We start from the raw sequence: 27,582 nt of genomic DNA, 5'->3' as shown, positions 1-27,582 counted from the left end.
CTTAGTAGTGTGAGGAACTAGCCTCTGTAGGGTAAGACAGTACGTTGTACACTATCATAATGTCTCCTTACTGTTTTATTTCTTTTACCTGAGAACTCCCACAATCCCCATGCACAAGTCTTGAAAATATGTTTTTATTGGTTTTCACAATCAGTTAGATTGAATGTGGTTATCATTTTAGTATAGTAGTGGTATTTGATGTTAGTTTGATTTTAGGGTAACTGCTGGATGTATGGATATCCGGGAGTTTGTGTTGCGAAAGTTTTTGTTAGATAATGATTCATCTGTCCTTGAAGGTCATTCCAGTTCCCTGTGATTTCCTGTAGCTATGTGTTTTCACTTGATATCTAAGTGCAGTTTTTACCTAATACATACATTGAATTTAGCAAGCTCAGTTTTGTTATGCTAAGCAATTTTGAATGTTTTAGCCAAAGCAATATTTCATATTTTTTCAGCTTTTGATTAGCCTTTTGATTTTCACAGATCTTTTGCTATGTAATAAGAGGCAGCACTTAAGATGCAGAAAATTATGACAAAAGTCATTTAACTGACAGATTCTGTATATCAGTCATAATGAAAATCTATGCTCTAATTATATAGCCAGTCAACTCCTGACAAGTTTAGACTTATGTCAGTGGGTGCCAATTTGTTCAGCATTGCATTATGTCACCACCAAGGTAGCTACTGCTTCAAAGCTCAACTGCTACATATATATTCACCCATACACCTTTGTGTTTCAGAAAGAATCACTTAAGCTTTTTTTTTTGTACCTTCACAACCTCATATACTGTAGAAGTCCAGTATTAAGTCACCCTTACAAAGTAAGAGATAGCTTTCCATTTATTAGTAGGGTTGGAAACTATAACTTGAATTGCAAGCAAGTGTACTTATATCTTTGCATAAGTCTTGATAATCTTTCAATACATTTCATGTTTCATTCAGTCGCAAACCTTTTAGAGCAATCAAAGTATAGTTTTAGGCTTCATTTTCAATGTTGTCTAATGTGTTTGATACTGTATCTGGTTTTAAATATGTAATTTTAAAGGTTTATCTGTATAATAAAGGCTGTCACAGAGCAACATTTATTATCAGTAGCAATTTACAATTTGATTGATGATTTCATGAAATAAAATTTTAACAGTGATTTTTTTACCAGTGTTATGGTACTTTAGCATATTCTCAGATATATACAGAATCCCCAAATCTTGTTTTCATTTATACAGCAAATATTTTTATTTTCAATGAGATACTGTATGAAAAGAAGAATTTTGTATACCTTTGCTATTTTGTGGAACACAAAAGATAATTGTATACATAAAGTATAAAACTGGAATTATGACTGAAACTAAGGATGAAATTAGGCATACTAGTAAGATGAAAAGTTGGAAGATGTAATAAAGGGGTCAAAATTCACTGAAGTGAAAGGAAGATTTAAACAATCCCAGGAAGTGTAATGCATGTTTTCTCAGTATATGCAACAGAGACCACAAGAGTAGGAAGGTCTTAAGAAAGGTGATTAGATGCTATGAAGGAATTCCCACAATTGGAGGGTATCCTTGTGGGTTGGTTTTGCTGTGATGAGAGGAGAAGCAGTTTTAGAAAGCTTCGAAAACCATGAATTAGGATATTCAACACTTTTGAAAAAGTCATAAGAGTTGATAGCATGAGTGTAGAAGCTGAAGCAAAAATAGTTTCATCTGATAAGAAGAATAGACATCACCAAGGCAATGACTGCGGTGTAAGATTAGGCAAAGCATGCTTCACATAACATGAATTTCTATGCATAGAATGGCTAGTGAGGAGAAAGGAAGAAATTGAAGAGATGGATATTCAAAGGAAGGAAAAGTATGGAAGCATAGAATGGAAAAACAAATAAAGAATATCTTATGAATTATTTCCGTCTAGGGGAGAGGTTTCCTAGGGTTAGGTATGTTGGTAATACTATGATGGTCTACATTTGGAGGAAATATTGCTCATGTATGTCTGTTCTTGTCTTTTACATGTCCAGGTGTGACCCACAGAAGACAAGTATTTGAATTTTTGGCCTGGTTAAACTAGTACCTATTTGATATCAGCAAACCAATTCACTGTCTTGCTCAGTAGAAGCATTCTGAATTTGTAGGAAATGCACTTATATTAATGCTCCTTTATTTAGTATAGGGGCCAAATGCTAGTAACTCTGATGTGGGCAGATTGTTCTACAACTTGTGTCGTAAAGGCAGATGTAAAAGAAAGAGAAAGCAGTTGAAGAAAAGAGGGGAATCTTTAAAACTCCTAATAGATGAGAGGCAAGGAAGAGTATGAATGGTCAAAGGGAGGGGAAGGTGGCTAATATGTGAAAGATTGAAACAGCAAAATTAAAAATTGAATAGTAGTATTAAAATAATTGAAGTAGCAATATTAGAATCTATTGAATGCAAATGAACGTGAACTGGAGGATATTGATAGACAAAAGGGCCAACAGAAAATAAAAAAAAGCCTGAGAAGGTTAGTAAAGCACTAGAGAAGTTGAAAAACATTAAGATACTAGAACCATCAAGAATTGTTATTATTATTATAATGATGATGATGTCAAGCTGTAACCTTCCAAGCAAAAGCAGGAAGCTATAATTCCAAGGGCACTAATAGCCGTAGTCCAGCAAAGAAAAGTCAACATAAAAACAAATTATGAGAAAACAAGATTAAACTCTAGAACTATGATGTGAGATTCATGTGAAAAAGAGCATTTGAACCACTTTCAGGATCTAAAGCTCCAGCAGTGTGACTAGGACGATCATCCCATAATTTGGTCATGACTAAACAAATATTCTGGAAAACTACAGTATTGAATCTCACAGAGGAAAAAACAAGCTTTAGAAATAACAGTGCATCTATGTGCCATGTGATGGAGGGTGTAGTCTGCAAAGATCTGGATTAAAAAAAATATAATTTGAGAAATTTTGTCGAGGATGCCCAGTGACCTAATCAAATGATAATGCTAGAGATGTATACCAAGATCAGGAATAAGAAAATATAGTAAAATCATCCAACAATTCAAGATGTGATTCAACTACTGAAGACCAAATTGGGGGAAAAATATAAAAAATATGACAATAAAAGAATAAACAATTTCATTTGGATAAACTTGTGCGTCCCAAAATCTTGAAAAATTTCTTTAATATGTATACCTGTACCAGTTTTCTGTGCTGTTGGAAAAAATAAACCAGGTGTATTTCTCTAAAGTGATTTTACAGTCAAGAATGACACTGAGAATTGTAAATGTGTTAAATGTATTTGAAGAAATATGGTCAATGAAATGATCTGGGTGAGGAGGATCCAGTGTTAAAGAAAACTGTTAAAATATTAGTCTGGGGACTCTCCACCACTAAGGTGACTTTATCTGAGGCAGTTACACTAGAAACCATTCCTTAGGAAAGAAAAATATATATTTTTGGAGATCTTGAATGATGCTTGACAGAAAACCAAGAAAAATAACTACTAGTTGGACATTATGGAGGCAGAGGATACAAAAAAAAAAAAAAAAAAAAACACGGTAGGGACTGGATTACATCTGGACATAATAGTTGTCTAAGGAATTCTTTTTATGTAACTTTAATGATTAAGAATTGCTCTACATAAGTTTAAATAAATGTACAGTAGATTTTGAAAAATGTATGTGTTAAACCTATTATGTATGTCTTTTGATAATGAAACAGTTACTATGTTACAAAAGTTTATTTAGAATTAATATTTAATGGTATTTTGGTTCTATCAAGAGAGTCATTTTCAGTCTTCAGTAGAAAATTGATGAAGTGTATTTACCAACCGATTTTGTTAAAATTCTCCTCTTAGTCTTACACTTTATAATCCTATGAATTGCGAGGGTGGCATACTACTTGTTATACTTGCAAGTCGTTTTCATTCAGATCTTTCTTACTACAATACTCTCCATCCTGCCCTCATCTAGTTATGTCACATGAAATAACTTATCTGTCATGCTCATCAAGTGCAGAACATTTCCATTTCTAATATGCTAACTAGTTGTGAATAGATCACAAGCAAAGATTTTTAACAGTCTCCTGTTTATTTTAAATCCAAATTACCCTTACTGTATATACTCACGTATCACATGACTTTTGAAGACCTAATTTTGGAGATAATTTTAAGGGGGTCGCACCATACACGAGAAATAAAATTAGTGTATGTAATATTCACATACTAATCATATGATAAAATACAAACATCATAAATATGCATCTTTTCCATGGATCTTTTAAAAAGTTATGCTTTACCTCACTGCATCCAATAATATTGTATGCACATGTATTTTCATATTACTATTATATTACTTGAATATGTATCGTCAATGAAATTTAGTTATTTTTTTCGTTAATAGATGGCGCTGAGGGCATGTTTATTGCATAAAAATAAGCAGATTGCGTTCGATATTTTCACTTGATTTCATCAGAATGCTACAAGCTTTACATATTTAACTTTTATTGGAGTGAAAACAGTAAAATGTGTTCTTTCATCCCAAGTAGTTTTGATTAAAACATTTCTCTTTCTCAAATGTAAAACATTTCTCTCAAATTTTGTTCAGGTCGAGTTTGGTGGTAATAAACTGAAGTTTGTGGGAGTTTCATCCATGTTGCTGATGTACGATAATAGTCGTTAGCAGATGAACATTCTTTCCTCAACTTCAGCTACAACTTGCAGCTTAAATCTAGCCGTATATGCTCTTGCCAATTTTTTCTCCATAGCAAATAAGGATATAGTAACGTAAAAATATTTCAGTCCTATTCTACTTAACGTCATTTGTAATGTAACTGCGGTAATTTTTCACTATCATACGATGGTTGAAATGCAAGCAAAACTGCTCTTGTTATCAGATTCAGTTGTTCATAGCAAATCAGCTGTTTCTGGCTGTATGCGTTTACACAACAAGTGCAGTGGTCCCCCCGTATTTTAGGGGGATGCGTACCAGAACCAGCGAATAGTTGGAACCCCTATAAAAATGCTAAAAACAGCCTATTTTGTTAGTTAAAACTCAGGAAAAACCCACAAAAAAATTTTTATAATTGGTTTTTTTAATAGTTTTATCACAAAAAGTGCATTTTATAATGAAATTGATAAAAAACCCTGGAATTTGTGGATATTTCTGATAGAAAAGTACATACCGTGAATGTGTGAGTCCGCGAATCCGGAGAACGCGAATATGGGGGGTCCACTGTATAACATTACTAACGATACTTTAGTATTCTCTTTTACTCTTTTTAACTTGCGAGTAGCTAAAATCCACAGATAGTTGGAACCCTTATAAATAAAAATGCTTGAAACTGCCTACAGGCAGTCCCCGGGTTACAACAGGGGTTCCGTTCTTGAGACGCATTGTAACCCGAAAATCTTCGTAAGCCGGAACATCATCAAACATCCTAAGAAAACCTTACTTTTAATGATTTGGGTGCATTCAGAACTATGTAAACTGCATTCTTATTGCATTTTTCATCCCAAAAAACCTTCAAATTTTTATTATTTTGCATTTTTGGTGTCATATTTCATCTACCAGATCAGTATTGTAGGTGTTGTAACCCTGGAACATGCGTCGTAACCCTGGAAATAATTTCTGATGAATATAATTGAAAAGCGCCTTAACCTCGGAACGTCGTAAGCCGAACCCGTCGTAACCCGGGGACTGCCTGTATTTTGTTAGTTAAAATGCAATAAAAACCCACTAAAAATGTTTATACCTGGTGTTTTCATAAAACTTTTCTGTTGTTCCACCAACCAACAACGACAAATTGAACATGGATTACATTTTCTCTGCACCTACCGCACATTGGGTGAAGATCCTTAGACACCGAAGTTAAAAATCTCAAACAAGGAAACCCACTTACTCCAGGGTATTCCTTTGTGTCTTGTGAGATCCCAAAGATAGCTTCGTTGGTGAGGCAAAATTCTCCACGATATCTCACAACTTATACAAACCTACTTGATCACACACACTGAGGACACCCAGAGAAAAGATAAGAAAACGGGCAAACTAAACCGGCTTTAAAGAGATAGAGAGTAATCACGTCCCCTCTTAAAGGCAGTAAGAAAGTAACTGATGGGCTCATAGGAGCCAAGGCATTGTGGGAACTACCAATACCCCATGACCAGGTACAGATGGCAATAGTCCCTGGATCACACAAGTTTTTTTTTTTTTATTAATTTTACCGGATTTCCAGCTGGAGCTAGATTATCCTAATGTTAAGATCTCAGGTTTGTTAGTTATGAAAAATACAAATGTCATTTTATGATGTAATTGATTAGAAAAGACAGTAATCTGTGGATATTTTTTATGGAAAAATACCACAAATAGGCAAATTTCCTGTGAATAATGCCTGTAGAGGAATTCACGCATACGTGAGTCAGCGAATCCGAAGTCCGCGAATAAGGGGGGTTTCACTGTAATCTCAAATTACCTAGATTTCGTCAGTTATATATGATCTCTTGAGTGTATCTGTATGAGATCTTATATTATAGTCATATTGAGTACCTCCAAGACAATTATAGTTTTGCATGTTGTCCTTCTGTGACATCCAGTTTTACAGTAAATCTTGGTAAAAATTTGAATGAACCTCTCACTTTTATTAGTATTTTGGGGCGTCCAGGTGCTCTAAATTTGTCTGGAAGAGTTTACAGTTAACCCCCACTATTTGCGGACTCTCCTAGGCAGTCCCCGGCTTACGACAGGGGTTCCATTCTTGAGACGCGTCATAAGCTGGGAAATAATAAAAAATCCCAAGAAAATCTTACTTTTAATGCTTTGAGTGTATTAAAAACTGTGTAAACTGCATATTTATTGCAATTTTCATCAATAAAAACCTTCAAATATTGGTTATCTTGCATTTTTGGAGTCATATCTCTTCCGTCAGATTGGTGTCATAAGCGCAGTAACCCTGTAACATGCATTGTAAACCTGGAAATAATTTCTGATGAATATAATTGAAAAGCATTGTAACCTCAGAATGTCGTGAGCTGAACCTGTCGTAAGCCGGGGCTTCGCGGATTTTTCTATGGATGTTATTCACAGAAAATTTGCCTATTTATGGTATTTTTCAAGACTACATATTCACAAATTACTGTATAGGCAATCCCTGGTTATCGGCGGGGGTTCCATTCTTAGGGGATGCTGATAAGTGAAAACTGCCATTAACCAAAACTCGGTGATTTATGGCACTTATGGCACCAAGTTTCTGTTAATGGCACCTCTGTTAGGTAAGATATGGCGCCATAACTCTATTATCAGCACCTCATGGCGCTGATAACCAAAATTTGGCCTGTTATGGCGCCATAAATTTCTGAATTTATTGCGATAGACAAGCTCCTTAAAACTGGATTGCCATTAACCCTTTAACGCCGACTGGACGTATTTTACGTCGACATATTTTGTCTCTCGGGTGCCGACTGGATGTATTTTACGTCGACATACAAAAGTTTTTTTTAAAATTCGCGGAAAAATACTTTTAGGCCTACCAGCCGAAAACTCTTGAATCACACGCCTTGGGGGATGCTGGGAGTTCACGGATCAAGGTGTTGTTTTGTTTACAATCGTTACGCAGGCGCGCAAGCACGAATTTCTTTCTTGCCGTACTAAAAAGTATCTGTGACACATCTCGGAAATTATTTTGTCACTTTGACATAATTTTTGTACCATTTTAAATTAGCCGTTACATGGAGTATTATATATGAAAATGTGCGCATTTTTATGTAGAATACAACAAAAAAATACTCATGATTGTAGCTTTTATCAGTTTTGAGATATTTTCATATAGTAAATAACGATAAGTGCCAAAATTTCAACCTTCGGTCAACTTTGACTCTACCGAAATGGTCGAAAAACGCAATTGTAAGCTAAAACTCTTATATTTTAGTAATATTCAATCATTTACCTTAATTTTGTAACTATTGGAAGTCTCTAGCACAATATTTCGATTTATGGTGAATTTATGAAAAAACTTTTTCCTTATGTCCGCGCTGTAACTCTTCCGAAAAAAATCATACATGCGATTGTGGTAATGTTTGCACCATGTTAAATTAGCCGTTACATAAAGTTTTATATATGAAAATGTGCGCAATTTCATGCACAATACAACTAAAAACAACCCATGGTTGTAGCTTTTATCAATTTTGAAATATTTTCATATAAAAAATGATAAGTGACAAATTTTCAACCTTCGGTCAACTTTGACTCTACCGAAATGGTCGAAAAACGCAATTGTAAGCTAAAACGCGTATATTCTAGTAATATTCAAGCATTTACCTTAATTTTGTAACAAATTGGAAGTCTCTAGCACAATATTTCGATTTATGGTGAATTTATGAAAAAATAACATTTTCTTCACGTCCGCGCGGTAACTCTTCCGAAAAAATCATACGTGCGATTGTGGTAATGTTTGCACCATTTTAAATTAGCCGTTACATAAAGTTTTATATATGAAAATGTGCGCAATTTCATGTAGAATACAAAAAAAGTAATTGAAGGTTATAGCTTTTCTCATTTTTGAAATATTTGCATATAAATCACGATAAATAGAAAAAAAACCACATTCGGTCAAATTTGACTCTACCGAAATGGTCGAAAAACGCAATTGTAAGCTAAAACTCTTACAGTCTAGTAATATACAGTTATTTATCTTCATCTTGAAACAAATTCGAAGTCTCTAGCACAATAGTTAGATTTATGGTGAATTTAAAAAAAAAAATCTTTCCTTCCCTCCTCGCGCGGATTCTCCGCCACAAATCTCCGAAATGCGTACGTCCCATTCTCGGAATATTTGCTCCGTTTCATATTAGGCATTTCATAGAGTTTTATATATGAAAATGTGCACAATTTCATGTAGAATAAAACTAAAAATATTTGAAGGTTGTAGCTTTTCTTATTTCCAAAATAATTGCATAAAAAAAAAATATATAAAAAAATTCGACATTCGGTCAAATTTAACTCGTCAGATATGGTCGAAAACTGAATTTGTAAGCTAATACTCTTACAGTATAGTAATATTCAATCATTTGTCTTCATTTTGAAAGAAATTGAAAGTCTCTAGGACAATATTTAGATTTATGGTGAATTTTTGAAAAAAATATTTGTTTACGTCCGCGCGTTACGAATTCATGCATTATTTTGTGATAATATTTCTCTGTGTTGCTTTTATCTTTTTACGATGTGTTATATATAGAAATGATTGCAATTTAGTGTACATTACAACGAAAATAAAAGTAACTTGTTACCTTTAACCGTTTTGCGCACAGCGTGATTTGAATACAATTATATATGAAATTTCGTTTTTGCACTATCATATATCATATTATTTATATATGATAATGATAATTTTTTTCATTTCTGATGGTTGCATACTAAACTTCAGCCAATGACAAAAAAAAAGGAGCCAAAAATGAACTCTTAATCTTGAAAACTAAGCGCGCTGTGATTTTTTGAAAAAAATATTTTTTCCGCTTCCGCTCTCACTCTGAAACACCTCCGGCACATGGGAGACATTTTTTTTTTTACCGCTTCGGCGTTTAAGGGTTAACCAAGTCTGCTGATAACTGGGGACTGCCTGTATTTTCATATCTTTTTCATGACCAAATGCACTTTTTGTGATAGAGCTACTAAAATACTCGGGTATAAGCATTTTTAGAGTTTTTTGTGTACTATGTTTTAACTATCAAAATGGCAGTTCTAAGAGTTTTTAGTATTTGCGGGGGGGGACTGGTACCCATCCCCCACAAATACTGTGGGTCTACTGTATACATTGTTGAATCTGGTGAATTTGAGTGTACAGTATTGTTTAAATGCCTTAAGGTTTTCTTCTAAGTTATTGACAATTTATGTTGCATTTAATTGTTCCTCCTTTGGGCATTCCTCTCGTACTATTTTTGGGTAATTTATCTTTTGTGCCCCTTCTGGATAGGATTGAATCCAAAGTCCATTTACTTGATCAATAACTCCATTCTTACCTTTCTCTCAATACTCTCCCAATGAAGATGACTGTTCTGTCCTTGTCGTCTTTTTTTTTTCTTTTATGGTGAGGTAATTGATAAGTTCCTCCTATCTAAGAGCGTTTTAGCATAGGTCAGATAACATCATTCCACACTTTTGAATTATCTTCCTGTTTTTGATTTGTTCACATTTTGAACTTTTCTTCCTTTAAGAGGTAGGTCTTTCACTTCCTTCATGGTTAAGATCTATCCTTCCTTCCTAAAAATTTTATTTAAAGCCTAAATAAGGAAAAAGCATCATGTTGCTTGTTCCATTGCCTTTTTTTATTTAAAAACTAATTAGAAATTGTTCCTTTGTATCTTCAAGTAACCTTTCTGGCTCATGGTGCTCATGTAAGTGATGAAAGCCCTTTCATAGGTTTGTTCGGGTAACCCATTTCTAATTGCAGTGCAACCAGTATTTATCTCATTAAAATGAATTAGTACATATTCAGTTTTCATCATAACCATCACTGGAAACTCTTCCAGTTTAAATTTTTGTATTTTACAGTGCTATATTTATATGGAAATGCACTAGGACATGTGAGTATACTGTACTGTCAGTGTTCCCTTTGGATATTACATTTACAGTTTTGTGTTATTGATATTTGTAGTGTTAGTGTTATATTTTTAAGAAATTTATAGTAATTTCAGATTATGACACTGGTTTGTTTCTAAAGGGAAAAAACTATTCAATAGAATTATGTGAATGTAGGGTTTGGGTAATTTTGTATAAAATGTTCTTGGATTTGAAATTATTATACCTAACATTCTTGCCAACTGTATGTATTTGTACATGCTACTTTTATCTAAGCAAATTTCTATCCAATTGTTTAGTTATATTTATCGATCAAATTAAGTCATATTTTAGTATAGCAGTTTCCCCACAAATTAGAGATGGTTTATGCCAATAATTGTGCAAACTGCATTCCATTTCTTAAGACTTCACTACAGAGTGATTAGCTGTTAGTTGTTTCTATTTTTTATTAATAATACTTTCTGAGGTGGAGAGCTTGAGCCTTGTTGGATGATGTTGTACCTTTAAGAAACATAACCTCCCATTAATGGATTCATGCAAAGTACAAACTATGTCTTCATTGATCTGTTATCATAATATTAGAGTATGTAATACTGTAAGGCCAAATAAGAATATGTTTGCAGCTTATTCTTTAAAACTTTCCAGTCTAGCTGCCTATCCTGTAATAGAAATTGAAGCATGTTGGAAGGTCTTAACTCGAAACTTAGTTGAGACTCTCATAAAGAATGATTAGTTAATTTGACAAGGTTGAGTCTCAGACAAGAAATGAATATAAATTTTGGTTGACTTATTTTTGTGCTAGACTTGTCCAAGTCATATATGTACTTCTCCTTTTGATAATGGGTTCAGTTTTGTTGTGATTCTTGAGAAGGTTAGACTGTTAGACTTACATACCTTCACTATGTAATTTCCATCTCAAGTATTTTTATTTTTTCTTGAAAGTTGTTCACTGGGCAAATATTTGGAGTGTCTTCTTACCCTAACTACACTTTGATTCATTGTTCATGAGACATAATAACAAACTATGTTTTGATAGCGACCAGGCAGATCACCAGCTAATGCCTTCCTCTTTCAGAGGTGCTGGGTATTTTCATCACATATGTGCTGTAAGCTATATCCCTCTGTCACATAGAAGTTTTTGTTTCTGTAGAATTACTGTAATCCTTAGAGCTCAACCTATCTGGAGTGCATTATCCTTGAAATAATTACTATGGGAAATTAGAGATAATTTTCAATATTTTGGCTCATTCTCCAAACATAAGGAAATCTACAGTAATAATAGAGGTTATTCACACTACTTTGTTTCTTATTGTAGTTGGATAAAAACTCAAGTTAGTGACAGTTATGCGCGCTTGATATAAATGCAAACTCTGTTGAAAATGATTGTTAACATTTTATACATAAGAACTTGCTTTCAAGTACAGTAATGCCAATATTTTCATCTTACTGATGGACTTTTGAACTACCATGCTCATCAGGTGCAGCAGAGAAGGGACTACGTAGCCATGTGAGACTATCATAATTGCTAGTACGTAAAGCACCACTAGGATATGAAGATTGGCTAAATGATTTTTTGCTAAAGAGAGGTACTATTTATATATAGGAAAAATGGTCATAATAAGTATATATTTAAAGGAGAAATTGTCATAATACTTTTCATTCTCATATGTTTTGAATGTTCATTAAAAATATTTAATTTCCTTGTGAAATTTGAAACATTTACTGTATGTCTGCTATAAAGGCTGGAAATGGCTTCCACCTAGCATCAGGAAGCATTTATCCAATGCAGACCTAAGTACTAATATGCATACATACTACTATATAATTGACAATTACAGCGTTATGACCATTGTTAACATAATTATAAAAATTCTGTAATTGTTCCTTGACCTTACTGCATTTACCCAATGGCAAAAGAACTGTTATCATACATGTATAAAAATTTCAGATTTGAATGAAAGCTGTAGTTCAATATTACACAGTAATTTTTCCCTGTTTTATTCAAAGAGCAATTGTACAAAATTTATTTGGATAATTGCATGATCAGAAATGAAATTTTGTTAGGATTTTGATTTTTGTAACATGGAGAGGAAATTTAATAGAGGTTTTTCATGCTTTCCTATGCTAGTTTGGGTTTGGTTCCCACCTTGTGGAAATTTCTTCTTTCAGTTCCACTTTTGGACCAAGACTTTTCAGTACAAAGCATATAAAAAAAATGTTAGGAAATCAATAAGTTAAGAGATAATTGGGCCTATAGAAGACAGATCAAGAACAAGTTGCTGTAAGTTTATAATATTTTATGAAACTGATTGGAAATAAATTTTGCCTTTGCATGAGATGTTTTCTAGTACAGAGATATCACAAATATAGCTTGATATCCAAGACGAGTACAGCCTGAACTTATTTGCAACTATGATGTGCAAATTTGAAAATTTGCTTGAGAAGTTTTGTGGAAAAATCCCAGGAAATCCCAAATGAAAACTTGAATTTGCTGCATGCACCAAGCATGGTCTCCAATAGAATGTGAAAAAGCATCTTGAGCTTATTACATTAAAGCGTTATGATTATATATTTTTATTACTATTACCTCTTTCCTTAGTATTACAGTTGGATAACTGCAAATTGAAATCAGATCTATAGTGTTTTCTTACCATGTCTGTTGATGACCCCCTTCCAGTATGCTGTTATATATTATGACCATGACATAGAACTGGACCCATTCCTATTCTTTCCTAAGAGTACTAGATAAGGGCAAATGCCAGCCTTACCTAGATAAATCTGCAGAAACCTGATGAAAACTCCAGTAGGTAAGGGAGAGATGGAAAGAGGAAATTAATTTATTTTATTCAAAAACAAATACGTACCAGGTGCAACTAGTTAAATTCACCCTTGCATATTAGAAACTTCTAGTATATATATATATATATATATATTTATATATAATATAATAAACTATATATAATAATATATAGATATATATATATATATATTATATAATATATATTATATATATCATATATATAAATATATTATATATATATATTATATATATATATATATATATATATATATAATATTATATATACATACACACACACACACACACACACACGTGTAAATCTACTGGTCATTTTTACCAGATACATATGAAATTTTAATAGCTACGATGCCCTCTTAACTTCTCAAATTCTTTACTCTTTTTAATTTTTTAATTTTTATTTATTTATTTTTTTATAACATGGTCAGGTGGGCAACGTGACCTCTTGGTGATTATGGGACCTAGGTTTGTTTCCCGGTATAGGACGAAACAAATTTCTTCCAAAAATTACTTTGAACTTGGATCTTCAGGCTTTGTAGTGACAAGCGTATCCCCCCCCAAAAATGCAGTGAATTCGAGAAGTTAAGAGGGCATTGTGGCTATTAAAATTTCATATATACTTATATGAAACTATACAGGCAGTCCCTGGTTATCGGCAGGGGTTCTGTTCTCGGTGGGGCACTGATAAGTGAAAATCGCCATTAACCAAAACTCGGCAATTTATGACACTTATGGCACCAATAACCAGTTAATGGCATCTCTGCTAGGTATACTATTATGGTGCCATAATTCTATTATTGGCACCTTATGGCACTGATAACTGAAACTCGGCCCATTATGGCACCATAAATCGCTGATTTTATGGCGCTAGACAAGCACCATAAAACCGGATCACCAATAACCAAGACCACCAATAACTGGGGACTGCCTGTATGTATATATATATATATATATATATATATATATATATATATATATATATATATATAATATATATATATATATATATATTTCACATACATATATACATACGTATATATGTATGTATGTATGTATATATGTGTGTGTATATATATATATATATATATATATATATATATATATATATATATATATATATATATATATTTGTTTATTAATCATTCTTATATTGGTGCAAATGTTGTTTTTAATTGGATTAGTTAAACTATAGAGAGACATACAAATAGACAAAGAGAAGATAAATATACATTTTCATCTTTTATGAAATATTTTTCTTCTGTATTTAATTCTCTTTCATGCCATTAGTACATGCATATGTAAATACAAGCAATTCATTAGTCCTGACTAAAAAAGAATGTTAGGTTGTTAGTTACATTGTTATGTATGCAGTTATGGTTATGGTGGGTACAAAGGTAGTACATACTGAATTTGCTTAGAATTGTTTTGTCATTATTTTTAAAAACAACAGTATACACTGTACAGTGATGCTCAAATCTGAGGTGACATGATTCATTCTGTATTGTCCATAATCTCATACCTAAAACGTTGCCAAGTAGTGTTAAACTTTTTTTTTCCTAATGTGATACATGTTGACAAGTTTGCAAATTCACAGCTAGCACTTTTCCTTATGGTTACATAAATATGATTCCTTTTGTGCATTGGTATAATTTGTAATCTGTGTGATTTGAACTGATTTTTTTAAATTTTTTCACATTGCTTAGTTCAAAGTACAATGACAGCACTCTTAACATACTCCTTGGGCTGGTCAACATAACTACCTCTGCAGCATTATAACAGTAGACCTAATAAGCTTAACAGTCATGATAATATTTTCAAAATAGGAGTATGAATTGCAACAAGTTTTCTTTAAATGTTGAAGTTTTAAGCTGTGTTTAAGCTGCCTGGATGTTGCAAATGATTTATAGGTCTAAAAAAATAATCTAAGCTTTCTGAGATGTAATCTGTTAGCCTAGTAATGAATTTATTCGTAGAGATTACCTGTTCTTTGATGAATAAAAGATGATGATGATTTTGATTATATGGAGAAGATGGCTATTAATCAAAACATTTATTAGTATTAATATCAAGGCGAATGGAACACTTGATTTTTAACTGGCTTAAAATAGTACGTACTACTTTCTTGAAAGTCCTTTAGTTCACTTTTGGTGTATAATTCATTCTTTCATAAGGTAACTTGAAGTGCAAGAATTTGTAGATAACCTTATTTGCTTTCTGGTCAGAAATTGTTAATATAGAGATGTGAATACTAAGTGTAAAGTAAAGAAATCTAACACACCCAGGCCTATAGTTCGACAGATCTAAAGTGAGAGATTGTTTTTTTCTTTGGGTAAGAACCCTGGTGCCACATCTACCAGTATCCAGTTTTGAATACCTTGCTTTATAACACATAAATCAATAAATGAGTAGTTTAAAGTTTTTAGCATGTTTTGCTGAACTTGAGCATTCACATGTTGTGATTATAATTTTATTTGTAAATAAAATGAGAAATCATATTCATAAACGTGACAACTGTTTCGAAAGACGCTGCCACTTTTCTTGTTACCTTTGACATGCGATGTGCAGGTGGGCCAAGCCTATTAAACCATGAAATTTAAAGGATTTATCTCTTAAGCTAATCTTTGGATAAGCCCCACTGCTTATCCAATTCCTGTGGCAATTATTGTAAATTAATTATTTCTCTCCCAATGATGAGTTTATGTGCAACAACCTTATAAAAAGTAAAAAGTGGTTACATGTATTAGATTTATGAGTTATAATAAATCTTTTTTTTACTCTAATATGTTTTCACATCTGTCTGTCATATATTTTTCAGAAGAAACTGTCATAAGAAATATTGAATGGAATTGCCAGATTTTTTTGTAATTTAAATGAAAAACATTTTCAGGTAAAATGCTATGTAATATATGCAAAACTTAAAAGGTATAAATTATAAAAACATAAGAGAATATTACAACCTTAAAAGTTTTAACCAAATAGAATGGAGATCAACTAAATTCTAGTCAAGAGAGAATAAGGCAGAATACTATGTGGTTTTAAAGACAAAATATACCTATGAAAAAGATGAAATTGAAGTAAATCATAACTTGAATGAAAATGAGGGGAAAACCTAAAATAAAAGAGCAATGAAACGCAAAATATTACAAACTTGTTTAGGTGATGGATAGTATGGCAGACGGAAAATTCAAATAAGTAAAAAAGATTAAATAGAAGTTACTCTAATGACAAGATTATAAGAATATGTCATAAGACATAATGGATGGTATTCAAATTACCAATTTTTAGTACTTTTAATGAAAAAGATCATCAAATAAAATTGCAATACCTACTTTACTTTTACTTTATCTTCCTGCCACAGGCCAGTGGCATAAGGCTGATACAGTTCCTCTCCATCTTGCTCTATCCCGAGCCATTTCCCTTGCTTCCTCTAAGTTTTGGATTTCATCCTCAAGATCCCTGACAATTATGTCTATCCACCTCGTTCTTGGTCTGCCCAGCAGTCTTCTTCCTATTTGTACTGCTCTCAGTGCTCTCCTGGGGTCTCTATTCCCATCCATCCTCTCAACATGTCCAAACCATTTCAGCCTTCCCCTCTTCAACCTGGTACTGACTGGCCTTTGCCTCAATCTCACCCTGATGTCTTCATTTCTAACATAATCATCCCATTTAATGCCAAGTATCCTTCTCAGCAGCTTCATCTCAAAAGCATCCAACCTTTTCTCCTCTGTTCTGGTCAGTGCCCAGGTGGAAAAACTATACATCAGGACTGGTAGTACTACTGCATTAAATATTCTCATCTTAGTTTTCAAGCTGATTTCATGCCTTGACCAAACGTTTTTTTCTCAGAACCTCAAAAGCTCTTGCTGCTCCTAGTTTTCTTCTTTGTATATCTTCAATTTGCCTCCCGTCTGCTGTTACTACACTTCCCAAGTAAACAAACTTCTCAACTTGCTTGAGTTCCTGTCCTCTGATTGTCATATCCTCCATGTGCACCCAATCATCATCCTTACTCACAACCATGATCTCGCTCTTCTTTGTGCTGATGTTCAAGCCAAAATTCTGTGTCTCTGTCTCCATCCTCATTACCATACCTACCAGCACCAGCCACTTATCAGCAACCAACGCAACATCATCAGCAAAGTCCAAATCCATAAAAACTTCTCCACCAATACTAGCCCCTCTGTTTTCATTCTCCATCACTGTTCTCATTATATGGTCAATATATACATTAAACAAGGTGGGTGACATAACACATCCCTGTCTTAGCCCACTTCCAACTGGGAACCAGTCACTTTGCTGTCCATCCAGCTGTACTCAGCTGCACACTCCTTGGTACCAGTTCTTTAGTATCCTTATCACTTTCAGTGGTATACCATAATGTTCTGCCACTTTCCACATTCCATCTCTCCATACTGAATCATACGCTTTCTCCAAGTCTATAAAAGCACAGAATATTGGCTTTGCATACTCCCATCTCTTCTCAATTATCTGTCTTAAGGTGAAAATTTGATCCACTGTTGACCTTCCACTTCTAAAACCACACTGCTGTTCTCTAAGTTTCTCTTCTACTATAGGTCTTATTCTGTTAAGTATTACTCTCATGAATATTTCCCTGGGACTGACTGTAAACTTATGCCCCGATAGTTACCACACTCCCTTTTGGTTCCCTTATTTTTATATATTGGTATCATAATTGCCTTTTTCCAATCGCTTGGTACCACCTCTGTTTTCCAAACTTTGTTAAAAACAACTCTTAATGCCTCTATCATCCTTCGTCCTCCTGCTTTTAGCATCTCTGTAGTTATCCCGCACACGCCAGCAGTTTTTCCATTTTTTACAGATTTTAAGGCCTCTTTCACCTCTTCTGCACTAATATCTTCTTCATGTACCTCCAGTGCCTCGTTTAAATCTGCAATGCATTCATCTCTACCGGTAGTATCAACATTTAGGAGTCTTTCAAAATACCTTGCAAACAAATTCCTTTTCTCCATTTCGTCTGTGACCAAGTTCCCATCTTCATCCAACATGCCATCACTCCCTCCAAACTTTTTCTGGCTTGCGTTCCTCAAGAATCTCACAGCTGCAAACATAGCCCTGCTCTCGCCAATTTCCATAGCTACTTCAACTTCGGTAGCTCTTTCTTTCCAAAACATGTTTTGGTCATGCTTCATCCTATCACTTAGTTCTCTCAGCTTTCTATTTCTTCCTCTTTTTAGTTGTTGTTTCTTCTCTAGGTCTTGTTCATCGTCCATTTGAACTCTCAACCTTTGTTGCTCTTTACTTAAAACTTTTGCTTCATCACTGAACCAAGGTTTGCTGTAATACATACATATATCCAAAATTTAAAGGTATAAGTCATAAAAAATATAACAATAAATAGTCTCAAATGTAATAACCATATAGAATGGGGATCAAGTTTATGGATTAGGATTTATACGGTCAGTTTCATTAAGTAATGTCCCAAATATTGCTTCGCTGGGAGATGGCTGAGGACTTAGGAATGGGACGATTTAAAGGTTAAGAGAGAAGTGGCAACAGGGTTTTTCTAAAGAAGGTAAACAATCTGTCAGTTTAGATCTGTCGAACTATAGGAGTAAAATTTTGGCTTTGACAAAAGAATAATTGCATGGATGAATATTTGCTAGTAAGCCATCATTTTTTAGGTATTTAAGAAATATAACAAAAATAATTTTGTATGAATATCCAAATATTCCTCTAACAAATAGGAAAAGGCTAATTGGAGAGGCTGCTGTGGTAGTGTTTTTCACTCGCCCCAGATTCATACTGACACCTTTTTAAAAAGGGTGAGCGAGTCAGAATATTCTGGCATGTCCAATTTAGCAGTTCTTTGGTATTTTAGCAATATTTTATCTCAGAAATAGCGCTAAAGGAACGTATTTCACTGGGCGACACGGGTTCCTTGCCCAGAAATAGATTTTTCCTACGTCAAAATCCCTTTTAAGGTAATTTAATTGTCGCTACTCATGGTAGACCTATGTTACACCAGGTGTGGTTCTTGTTGCACCGCCATTCTAATGGTTGCATCACACCCGCTCCAGTCACACGTTGATATCGGTGGGCGCATTCTACTTTTGTATATAGTACATGGAATTTAAATTTTATTAACATTGAGTTGTAAAAAGAATCAAATTTTATGCATGCTTTGGAAGCAGTATTAATGTTTTGAAAATTGTTGTCATTTCTTTATTTAACATTTGAAGTGAGGTTTGATGACGACTTTGTTTTGGTCAGATGCATCAGTAATGAGTGAATGAAAGTTTTGAAAATAATTCATAAATGTTTTTTCTGAAATTTGGCTACACGTGACATTTTCGTACGTTTTGAAATATATGACAGATTTCACTCTTATGAATCATATTATGGCCTAAATGTATGCAATAATTGTGATTTTGCATTGAAATAACAGATAAATATGGAGCATATTAGGTTGCCAATTAGTGAATTTTAAACGGAATCCTACGCAATCATGTAGGATCAGTTCTGAGCATAGCTGTACAGTATGAACAGTTATTTTTTATAGTATACATAGTATTTTGTTTTAGCCATTACAGTTTAAATTATGTATAAATACTTGGAGTATTCACAGTATAGAGGAATATGTGCATAGGTCATAAAGATGTTTGCAAATAATCTATAGTGTATAGTGTGTCATTGATGAAGTTATCTCAATATGTGTAATATAGTGTGTCATTGACGAAGTTATTTCAATATATGTAATTTTTTTACTAATGCAGGAATTGGGTCCAGAAACCAAACCCTCATGTAAATTGAGAGCCAACTGCAAATATATATGATTATGTTTCTAGAGATCAGATGAGAACATATAAAGTGGCAAATACGAATCTATTCCTCGGGTTGTGGCCACTGAATGCTTTATACTTTGAATAATCTAAGTATTTACAGTATACTGAACAGAATTTATAGGTAGGTATAAATTCATATGCATCACACATATGAAGTATAGTACAGATATATTTTACAGTATATAGATATGTACAGATATATTTTATATAGTATTTTTATAGAGATAATTAAAAACACTATTCACTGCATACTGCAAGAAAAGTTATTTTGTGAGAAAGTATAAATTCTGTGAGAAAGTTTTATGGACCCCATAAGAAGAGAGAGGAGTCATAAAGATTTAGTTGGTTGCATATCTGACTTAAACATGGTTTGAAAGTTCCTGAGGATAGTGGGAGTTTACAAATCAGTATGATAAAGTGATTAAATGTAGATAAGGGCTGTTCTGTATACTTCTGGCTGTAGAATCTATTAAATTTTTGTGTTATAATGAAAAAAGCTAATATCCATTATAAGGTTTTATTTAAAAGGTACCATTTCATAAATTTAGTTAAGACAATGTCATTATACTTTAGGACACTTATAGTGACAGAAATGTATGAATGTGAGTTTAGCTTTCCAATTGGAGGTAAACTGAACAAGCTCAAGATTGGAATGCATATGAAATTGTTGGTGTGTGCATTATCAAATGGCTGTATGAATTAACATCAACTCAAGCTTACATTGTAGATTTGACTTGCCTTTTGCTCTACTTGGGTTTATAGTATGTTCTGCATTTTACGGCCTGTGGAGTGTATTGCCCTACTGTTGAAAAGTGTATGAGCCATTTTTTGGAGTGATAAATAGCAACTTTAATTTTTTACCATATTAAAAGTTCCTTGAATTACTAACACTATTAGATATTGTGAGCTTTCATTAGCTGAATTTCCTTAAATTTGTTGATGTTTTATTGTTGCCCAAGTTTCTTTTATTTTATAATTACTTACATGTATTTATTGTTTAGTTTCATTTTTGTAAAACTGATTTTTTGTCATGGTTGTGAAAGATATTGTATGTTTATTTTTTATTACAAAAAACCTGTTTTAGTTTTAGTATGTTATTATTTACATATAGTTTTGCCAGAATCTAGATGTATTGTTGTGTCAATACAGGATGTAGTTTTGTCAACGTTAACTTTATAGGAGTGATGAATTAAATACCATTAGTGCTAGCACAAAAAAAGTTTCAGCACAAAGGTCTTCCTTTAGCCAGAAAGAAATTTAAACACTTACATTCATCAATCAGCAGAATGTGTTTTGGGGTTTTCAAAGCATGCAATATTTCTAAAGTTGATTTTTATGAAACATTTCTTAGTTTTAATTCCTGAAATAGTACATGACACATATCAACAGTAATTGCAGTGGAGGTTAAGATATTCAATTTGAAAGCATTTTGCTTAATGATAGGTTCAGTAATGATGATAATTTGAAAATTAACTAGTTTATCAGTCATTTTATTTAGATGAAGAAAAGAATAACACATCAAATGTTATCCATAATGGCGATGATCATGACCATTTCAAAAGTATTTTGGTGACACTGCAAATTAACATACTTATGTAGATATGAAATTGCATTTAGAATTGAATTTCCTTAAAACTGAAGATCTCTAGTGTGAAATGTCATAAGGTTTGTAATCATTTTCACATCACAAACCTTATTAAAAGTTTAAAAGTGTTAAAATTGTCTCACAAAAAAAGGAAAGTAAATGATTAAGCACCTCTGTATAAACATTATACGTGCATATATACTACATAAAACTGACTGTATATATGACTGTTGTATACCTATAGCTCAGGGAAATGCATTAGTAACTTCTAATTGACACAAATAAATTTTTTTGTCAGTGGTAAACCCTGCATAGCATGCTAAACCATTTTTCTTTTTAATATGCAATCAGCATTGTTGTCAGGTACCTTAAGAGTGTTTTAACTGTCTTGTAATTATGTTAATTTAATTTGAAATGTGTATCACAAAATTTTGTCATCATGTCCTTCGCTGTACAACTAGTTTTGCAAGCCTACTTTTTCATAAGGTTTACCTTTTGAATTCTCTTTGCTGTACAGTAAAATTATGATGAAATAGGTTCAAGTGTTTGTACAGTTATTAACACTATTATGTGTAACATTGATGTGAAAAATAAACACCTTGTAAGTTTACGTATATATTTTCAGGTACTACAGTACTTTACTTGCAGCCAATTAGAGTAAAATTATATGTATTATATTTCAGGTTTCTTTAATGAGATCTGTAGTTTTTCATGTTTACAATGGAATGAAAGGTGTCAAAAGCTCTTTTTCTGTATGAGGGCCATTTGTTCATTTGCCCTGTGGATGCATGTGTATCATAGCAGATTTTGGAATGAAAGCTCATTCTATCCCAGCTTGTGTTTTTGTTAGTATAATATTTATGAATGAGGAAAAATGTAACAAATTTGCATTGAACTTTTATTCCAGTTAGAGATATCGAGAGGTTTGATACACCTAGGCTTGAAATAATTCTTCACAGGAGAGGTTGTGTTGGGAATTCAGTTTGTTTTTGTGTTGCATTGGGGTTGTGGAGTAATTTTCCATTACCCTTACAAATGGAATTAGATTAATAAAGTTAGAAATAAAAATAATTCAAAATTAGGAATGGGAGACCTTTGTGTTGAGCATGTTAGCTGCTCATCCTTAAGAAGTGCTCTTTGTTATTTTTGGATATTTTTTTAATTTTCAGTTTTCTCTTTTGATTTACACCAAGATTCATGTTTTTTATCATAAAATAGTTTTCAACTTGGAATCTGACAAAATTTTAAGACAAAGGTTTTTAAGGCTATTTGCTTTTATTTAATATATAGTTCACATTGCAAGTTTATTATATTGTATAGCAATCTTATTTTATTTCATTTTTTTCTGTAGTAAATATGTTTTTCTTGCTGCATTCATGCAAAATTCATTCAGTAGTCTGTTTAATGCAGTTTTTATCCTTACAGTTAGAAAAAGTTTTTGAATTTTTTTTTAATCTGGTATTATCTTTAATGCAGATTACAATAAATTTCACAATATTATTTCAGGTTCGAACTGGAGGAAGAATGAGGACTTTTAGCATTTTAGAGGAAGAGGAAGAGGAGGAAGAAGAAGAACCAAAAGAAGATGCAGATGACAAGAAAGAAGAGGAGGATACTACAGACAAAGGGCAACGGTCTCGAAGTGGATCGCGCAGCGGGTCTCGAAGTGGTTCTAGAAGCGGATCAAGAAGTGGTTCCCGAAGGGGGTCACGTGCATCTAGTAATTCATCTTTGAAAGAGAAATGTGTCCGAGATATGAAACTGGACCTTTCCCTTTTGCATCGTCTTGAGTGTGTTAGACGGGGCAGTGGTTCACATCAAGGTTCTCTTCAAGGTTCCGCTGCTACTTCACCTTCTGGTGATGATCCGCCCTTACCAGAACCTCCATTCCCCCCTTCCTCAAATATTGGGTTAGGCAGAGGGAGAGCTAAAAGTGCTGGTACTTCGCCAGCTACAACACCACCAAGCAGCTTAGCACCACCAAACTTTAATACAACAACTACTAATAATAACAGTAATAATAATAATAATAATAATAATAACACTAATAATCTTTCCACAAATACTCCCCAAGGCCCTATGTTGCCACCACCTAGAATTACTCCACAGTCTTCAGTTTCTTCATCTCCCACATCTCAAGCTTCATCGCCAACATCCCCGGGACCACAACAATTGCCATCCTCACCAAAGAACCAAGGTTCCTTTTTCAATCACAAATTCAAAACACTCCCATCACCAAACAGAAGGCTTCATTCAGTTCGATCTTCTCCACAGCTCATGCTTAATGAAATATTTGAAGAAGGAGAGTCAGATGGGGAAGGTAGCAGTGGGAGTAATCGTATGACCAGCACATCTAGTAATAATGTTGGTGGTGCGGTAGCTTCTCCCGTTGTTATGCGCAGGCACCGACTAGTTAGGTCACGAACTGCATCTTGCAGTTCATCAGATGCTTCAGATGATGATCAGGACGCTAGAAAAAGACGGCAGCAGCGAGTACTAACAAGGCATTTGGCACGAGACTTACTAGATGAGCAGTGTGACTCTCAAGAAGTGTTGACATCAATAAATATTGAAAAAGTTGATGGATTCCAAACAAGTGAAGTAATTGTAGAGGAACCAAATAACCAGACCCTCATTCCTCCCCCAGTAGCAGACAGCATTAGTAGTGTACAAGGGCAAGCCAACGCCCGTGGAAATAGGCCATTGTCAGCTGCTTGTGATGAGGAACGTAAAGCTGGAAACCATAAGGAAGAAGCTGGAAGTACTGAAAATATGTTAGATATAGATACAACACTGCGAGAAAGCCGTTCTTTAAACTGTATAGTGTTAGCCACTGGAGAACAAGAAGGAGAGTTACCTGCATGTAGTGTATCTGAAGCTTCACTTCTTGAGCAATGTGCATCCAGTAACATAACTGTGTCTACTGACAATGTTACCACAATTTACATAGAAAATAGATCATGTTCTGAAAGTGCTAAAGATAATAAGCAGCCTCATGCAGATAATATAAGAGATCGTGTTGTAATCAGAGTAACAGATGATAATGGACAGTGTGAAGATAACATTACTGAAGGTCTAGAAAGTCCATCAGAAAACCCCCTAACTTCCTCCAGCAAAGATGTAGGATCTTCCCAAGTGATTGGTGCTAGTGATGTTGTGGTTGGACTTATAGATTCACCTCGGCCAGTTCGACAAGCTGGTACTCGTCCTGTGTCTGATTCCCAAGTAATTACAAGACCTCCACACTCACCTTCTTTGATTAAATCTGTATCAAATATGGAAACCTTAAGTGGTAATGGGGAAAAACCAGGTAACAAATTTTCCTTAAGGACTAGTGCAACCAATGGCTCGCTGGCAGCTGGCCGGAATCACTGTGTTACGGATATTAATCAGAACACAGGAGGGAGAAAAAACCGCTCAGAAAAATCCAATGGAGCACTTGCAATACAGGGCACTTCAAAATGCTGTAGTTTATCTTGAGGTTTCTGATTTATAATAGACAACAAAAATAATACGTGTACACTGTATATATAAAGTGTTGCCAAACACTTGCAAGATTCCCAATAACCTCAGTATGTGCTTGTATAAATGTGAAGTGATATTAAACACTTTTGTTATATGCATAGACCAATTTATAATGTGTACATACATATAAATATTTAAACCCTAACCTGGCAGGCCCCAGGGAGAGGTGATAACTTGCGTTGGCTGGTTAGCCAAAATATTGCTAAAATTCTTTGTGTAATTTTCTCTGTGTCATGATTGGGCTGTTGTCATGCCAGGTTTCATGAAACAGCCATACTATAATAATCAGACAAAATGCTGATCTATATATCGAACACTAGTACAGTACAGAACTTTTCCCCAGAAATATTTTCCCATGAGTGTGTCAAGATTGATGTCTTTCTTGAAGATAATTCCCATGAGAGTTTCAAGATTGATGTCTTTCTTGAAGATATTTTCAAGAGAGTGTGGTGAGACTGTCTTTGTGATGGTGTATACTACCAAAAGCTAAATGTTGAGATCTCACAATAAGAAGCACAGCAAAGAATCTTATACAGTCAATATTTTTATAATAGACTTCTTTGTACATACCATAAATATGTTATTTGTTCAACTTGTGGCAATATTTTTTGGTGACTATGGAGGGCGAGTTTTGTTGTCATAGTACAGCAGAAACTCAAGTTTCTAGTTTGAGTTTACCTTCAGTGTGACTGGGTATCTTGCATTACTTTACTTTACTTTTGCTAGTACTTAAAAGTACATTTAATTTATGTGTATATATGTATATGTTTCACTAACCAATATTTACCAGTAAAGATGCCAACAAATGTAAATTTTAGGACTGTGTTTTCATCTGAATCTGTTTAATTTTGCTTCCGTTTTTTCAAGCTGCATTTGTTTTGCTGTCTTTTTCATAGTAATGTACAGCTGAGTGATTCCACTTCTCCTATTGACTCATATATATACATACACATAAGAGAGTATTTATATACAAAATACCTTCTTGCCAACCCTAGTCAAAACCTAGTCTGCATCATGTACAGGTGGAAGATATACAATCACTTAAAATTAGCTCTCCTGCTAAGTTTATTTCTTTTGTAAAGCTTAATATTACCTAGAACATATCTGGGAATTGTGAATGTTATGGTTGGTACATGCAGTACAGCTAATGGGGTTTGACATAAGGGCTAGAGCATCAATTAACTTTGTGCACATTTGGAACAAATCATTGTACCACTTGCTGATATATCACTAAAAAAAGCATTTTGTGAAAGTCACATATTTCCCGAGTTCCCTCCATTATTTATTTTACTTATCTTTATACAAAGTAGGGAAGTAAATAATGTAGTTGCCAACTGGAAACTTAATTTTTATGAAGAAATGCCATTATATCTAAAGATATTTCTACTTTTCTGAACTTAGGAGGGACCTTTTAGAAGAACAAGGTCCTTAGTGATTTAGCCCCTTCTTCTAGTTTGGTGTTCCTTGTTAGAAGGTAGTGCCAGGTACATGGAATTTTTTTTCTTCTAGTGTAAAAAATTTATTTAACTGAAAAATGTCTTCTTAGCTGTAACTGATGTCATGTTATGTGTTGTACTGAACTATACTCTCAAATTCCATATAAGCTTAATTTATTAGTTCATGTTAATGGTTAATCATCATGTATCCCATTCCATGTTACCAGCCCAGGCTTCTTCCAGTTGACTGCATTTTGAGTGATTGACACTGCAAATGATTTCCTTGAATGAGATTACTTGTAATTTATTGTTTTGCATTATAATCATGTAACTTTTTTTTTTTACATATTTCTATATCAAATACTATGTATTTATATGAAGTACAAACCATTGCTTTGCTACAGCTTATTACTCTGCTATCTTGGTGACAAGTTAACTTGGAATTTATAGAGGAATATAATAAAAGTTGTATTTCAAAAAAAGTTAGGAACTCCTCCAGGTATGGCATAACCTTAGTTATTTTGTACCTATATGTACTTTGAACCATTGTCCTCTTAATATGCACATTTCCATGTGTTTATCTTTATTTTTTCTGTCCAGTTGTCATTTGTGATGTTTTTTGTCTTCATATTAACATTATCCTGTGTTTTATATAACTACAACCAATTGGTTCATTTCTGGTGATTCACCATCATTTCATTACACTTCCTTGCCTATTTCCTAGGTATGGACATTGTCCAACTTGTGAGTAGCCTGGTACTTTACTTTTTCAGATAGTCCTACCTAGAACTTTGTTTGAAAATTAATTAATGTCCTTTTAATCATATGGTTAAATATACTATGAGGCCATTTCA

At 33.6% G+C, this 27,582-nt stretch overlaps 1 protein-coding gene across 9 annotated transcripts in view; it reads left to right on the top strand.

The window, feature by feature from the left end:
• LOC135220794 (SNF-related serine/threonine-protein kinase-like) overlaps positions 1-27,582 on the top strand; it is a 493,239-nt gene extending 465,657 nt beyond the window's left edge. For all 9 annotated transcript variants that reach the window (XM_064258293.1, XM_064258292.1, XM_064258297.1 and 6 more), the window contains one exon: positions 23,274-27,582. In XM_064258293.1, coding sequence (XP_064114363.1) covers positions 23,274-25,247 — 1,974 coding nt within the window. In that variant the 3' untranslated portion in view covers positions 25,248-27,582. The remainder of the gene's footprint in view (positions 1-23,273) is intronic.

The sequence above is a fragment of the Macrobrachium nipponense genome, chromosome 2 (genome assembly GCF_015104395.2).
Source record: "Macrobrachium nipponense isolate FS-2020 chromosome 2, ASM1510439v2, whole genome shotgun sequence".
Lineage (NCBI taxonomy): Eukaryota > Metazoa > Arthropoda > Malacostraca > Decapoda > Palaemonidae > Macrobrachium > Macrobrachium nipponense.
Note: the sequence above shows the minus strand (reverse complement) of the source record. Positions and strands in the feature narration are given on the sequence as shown.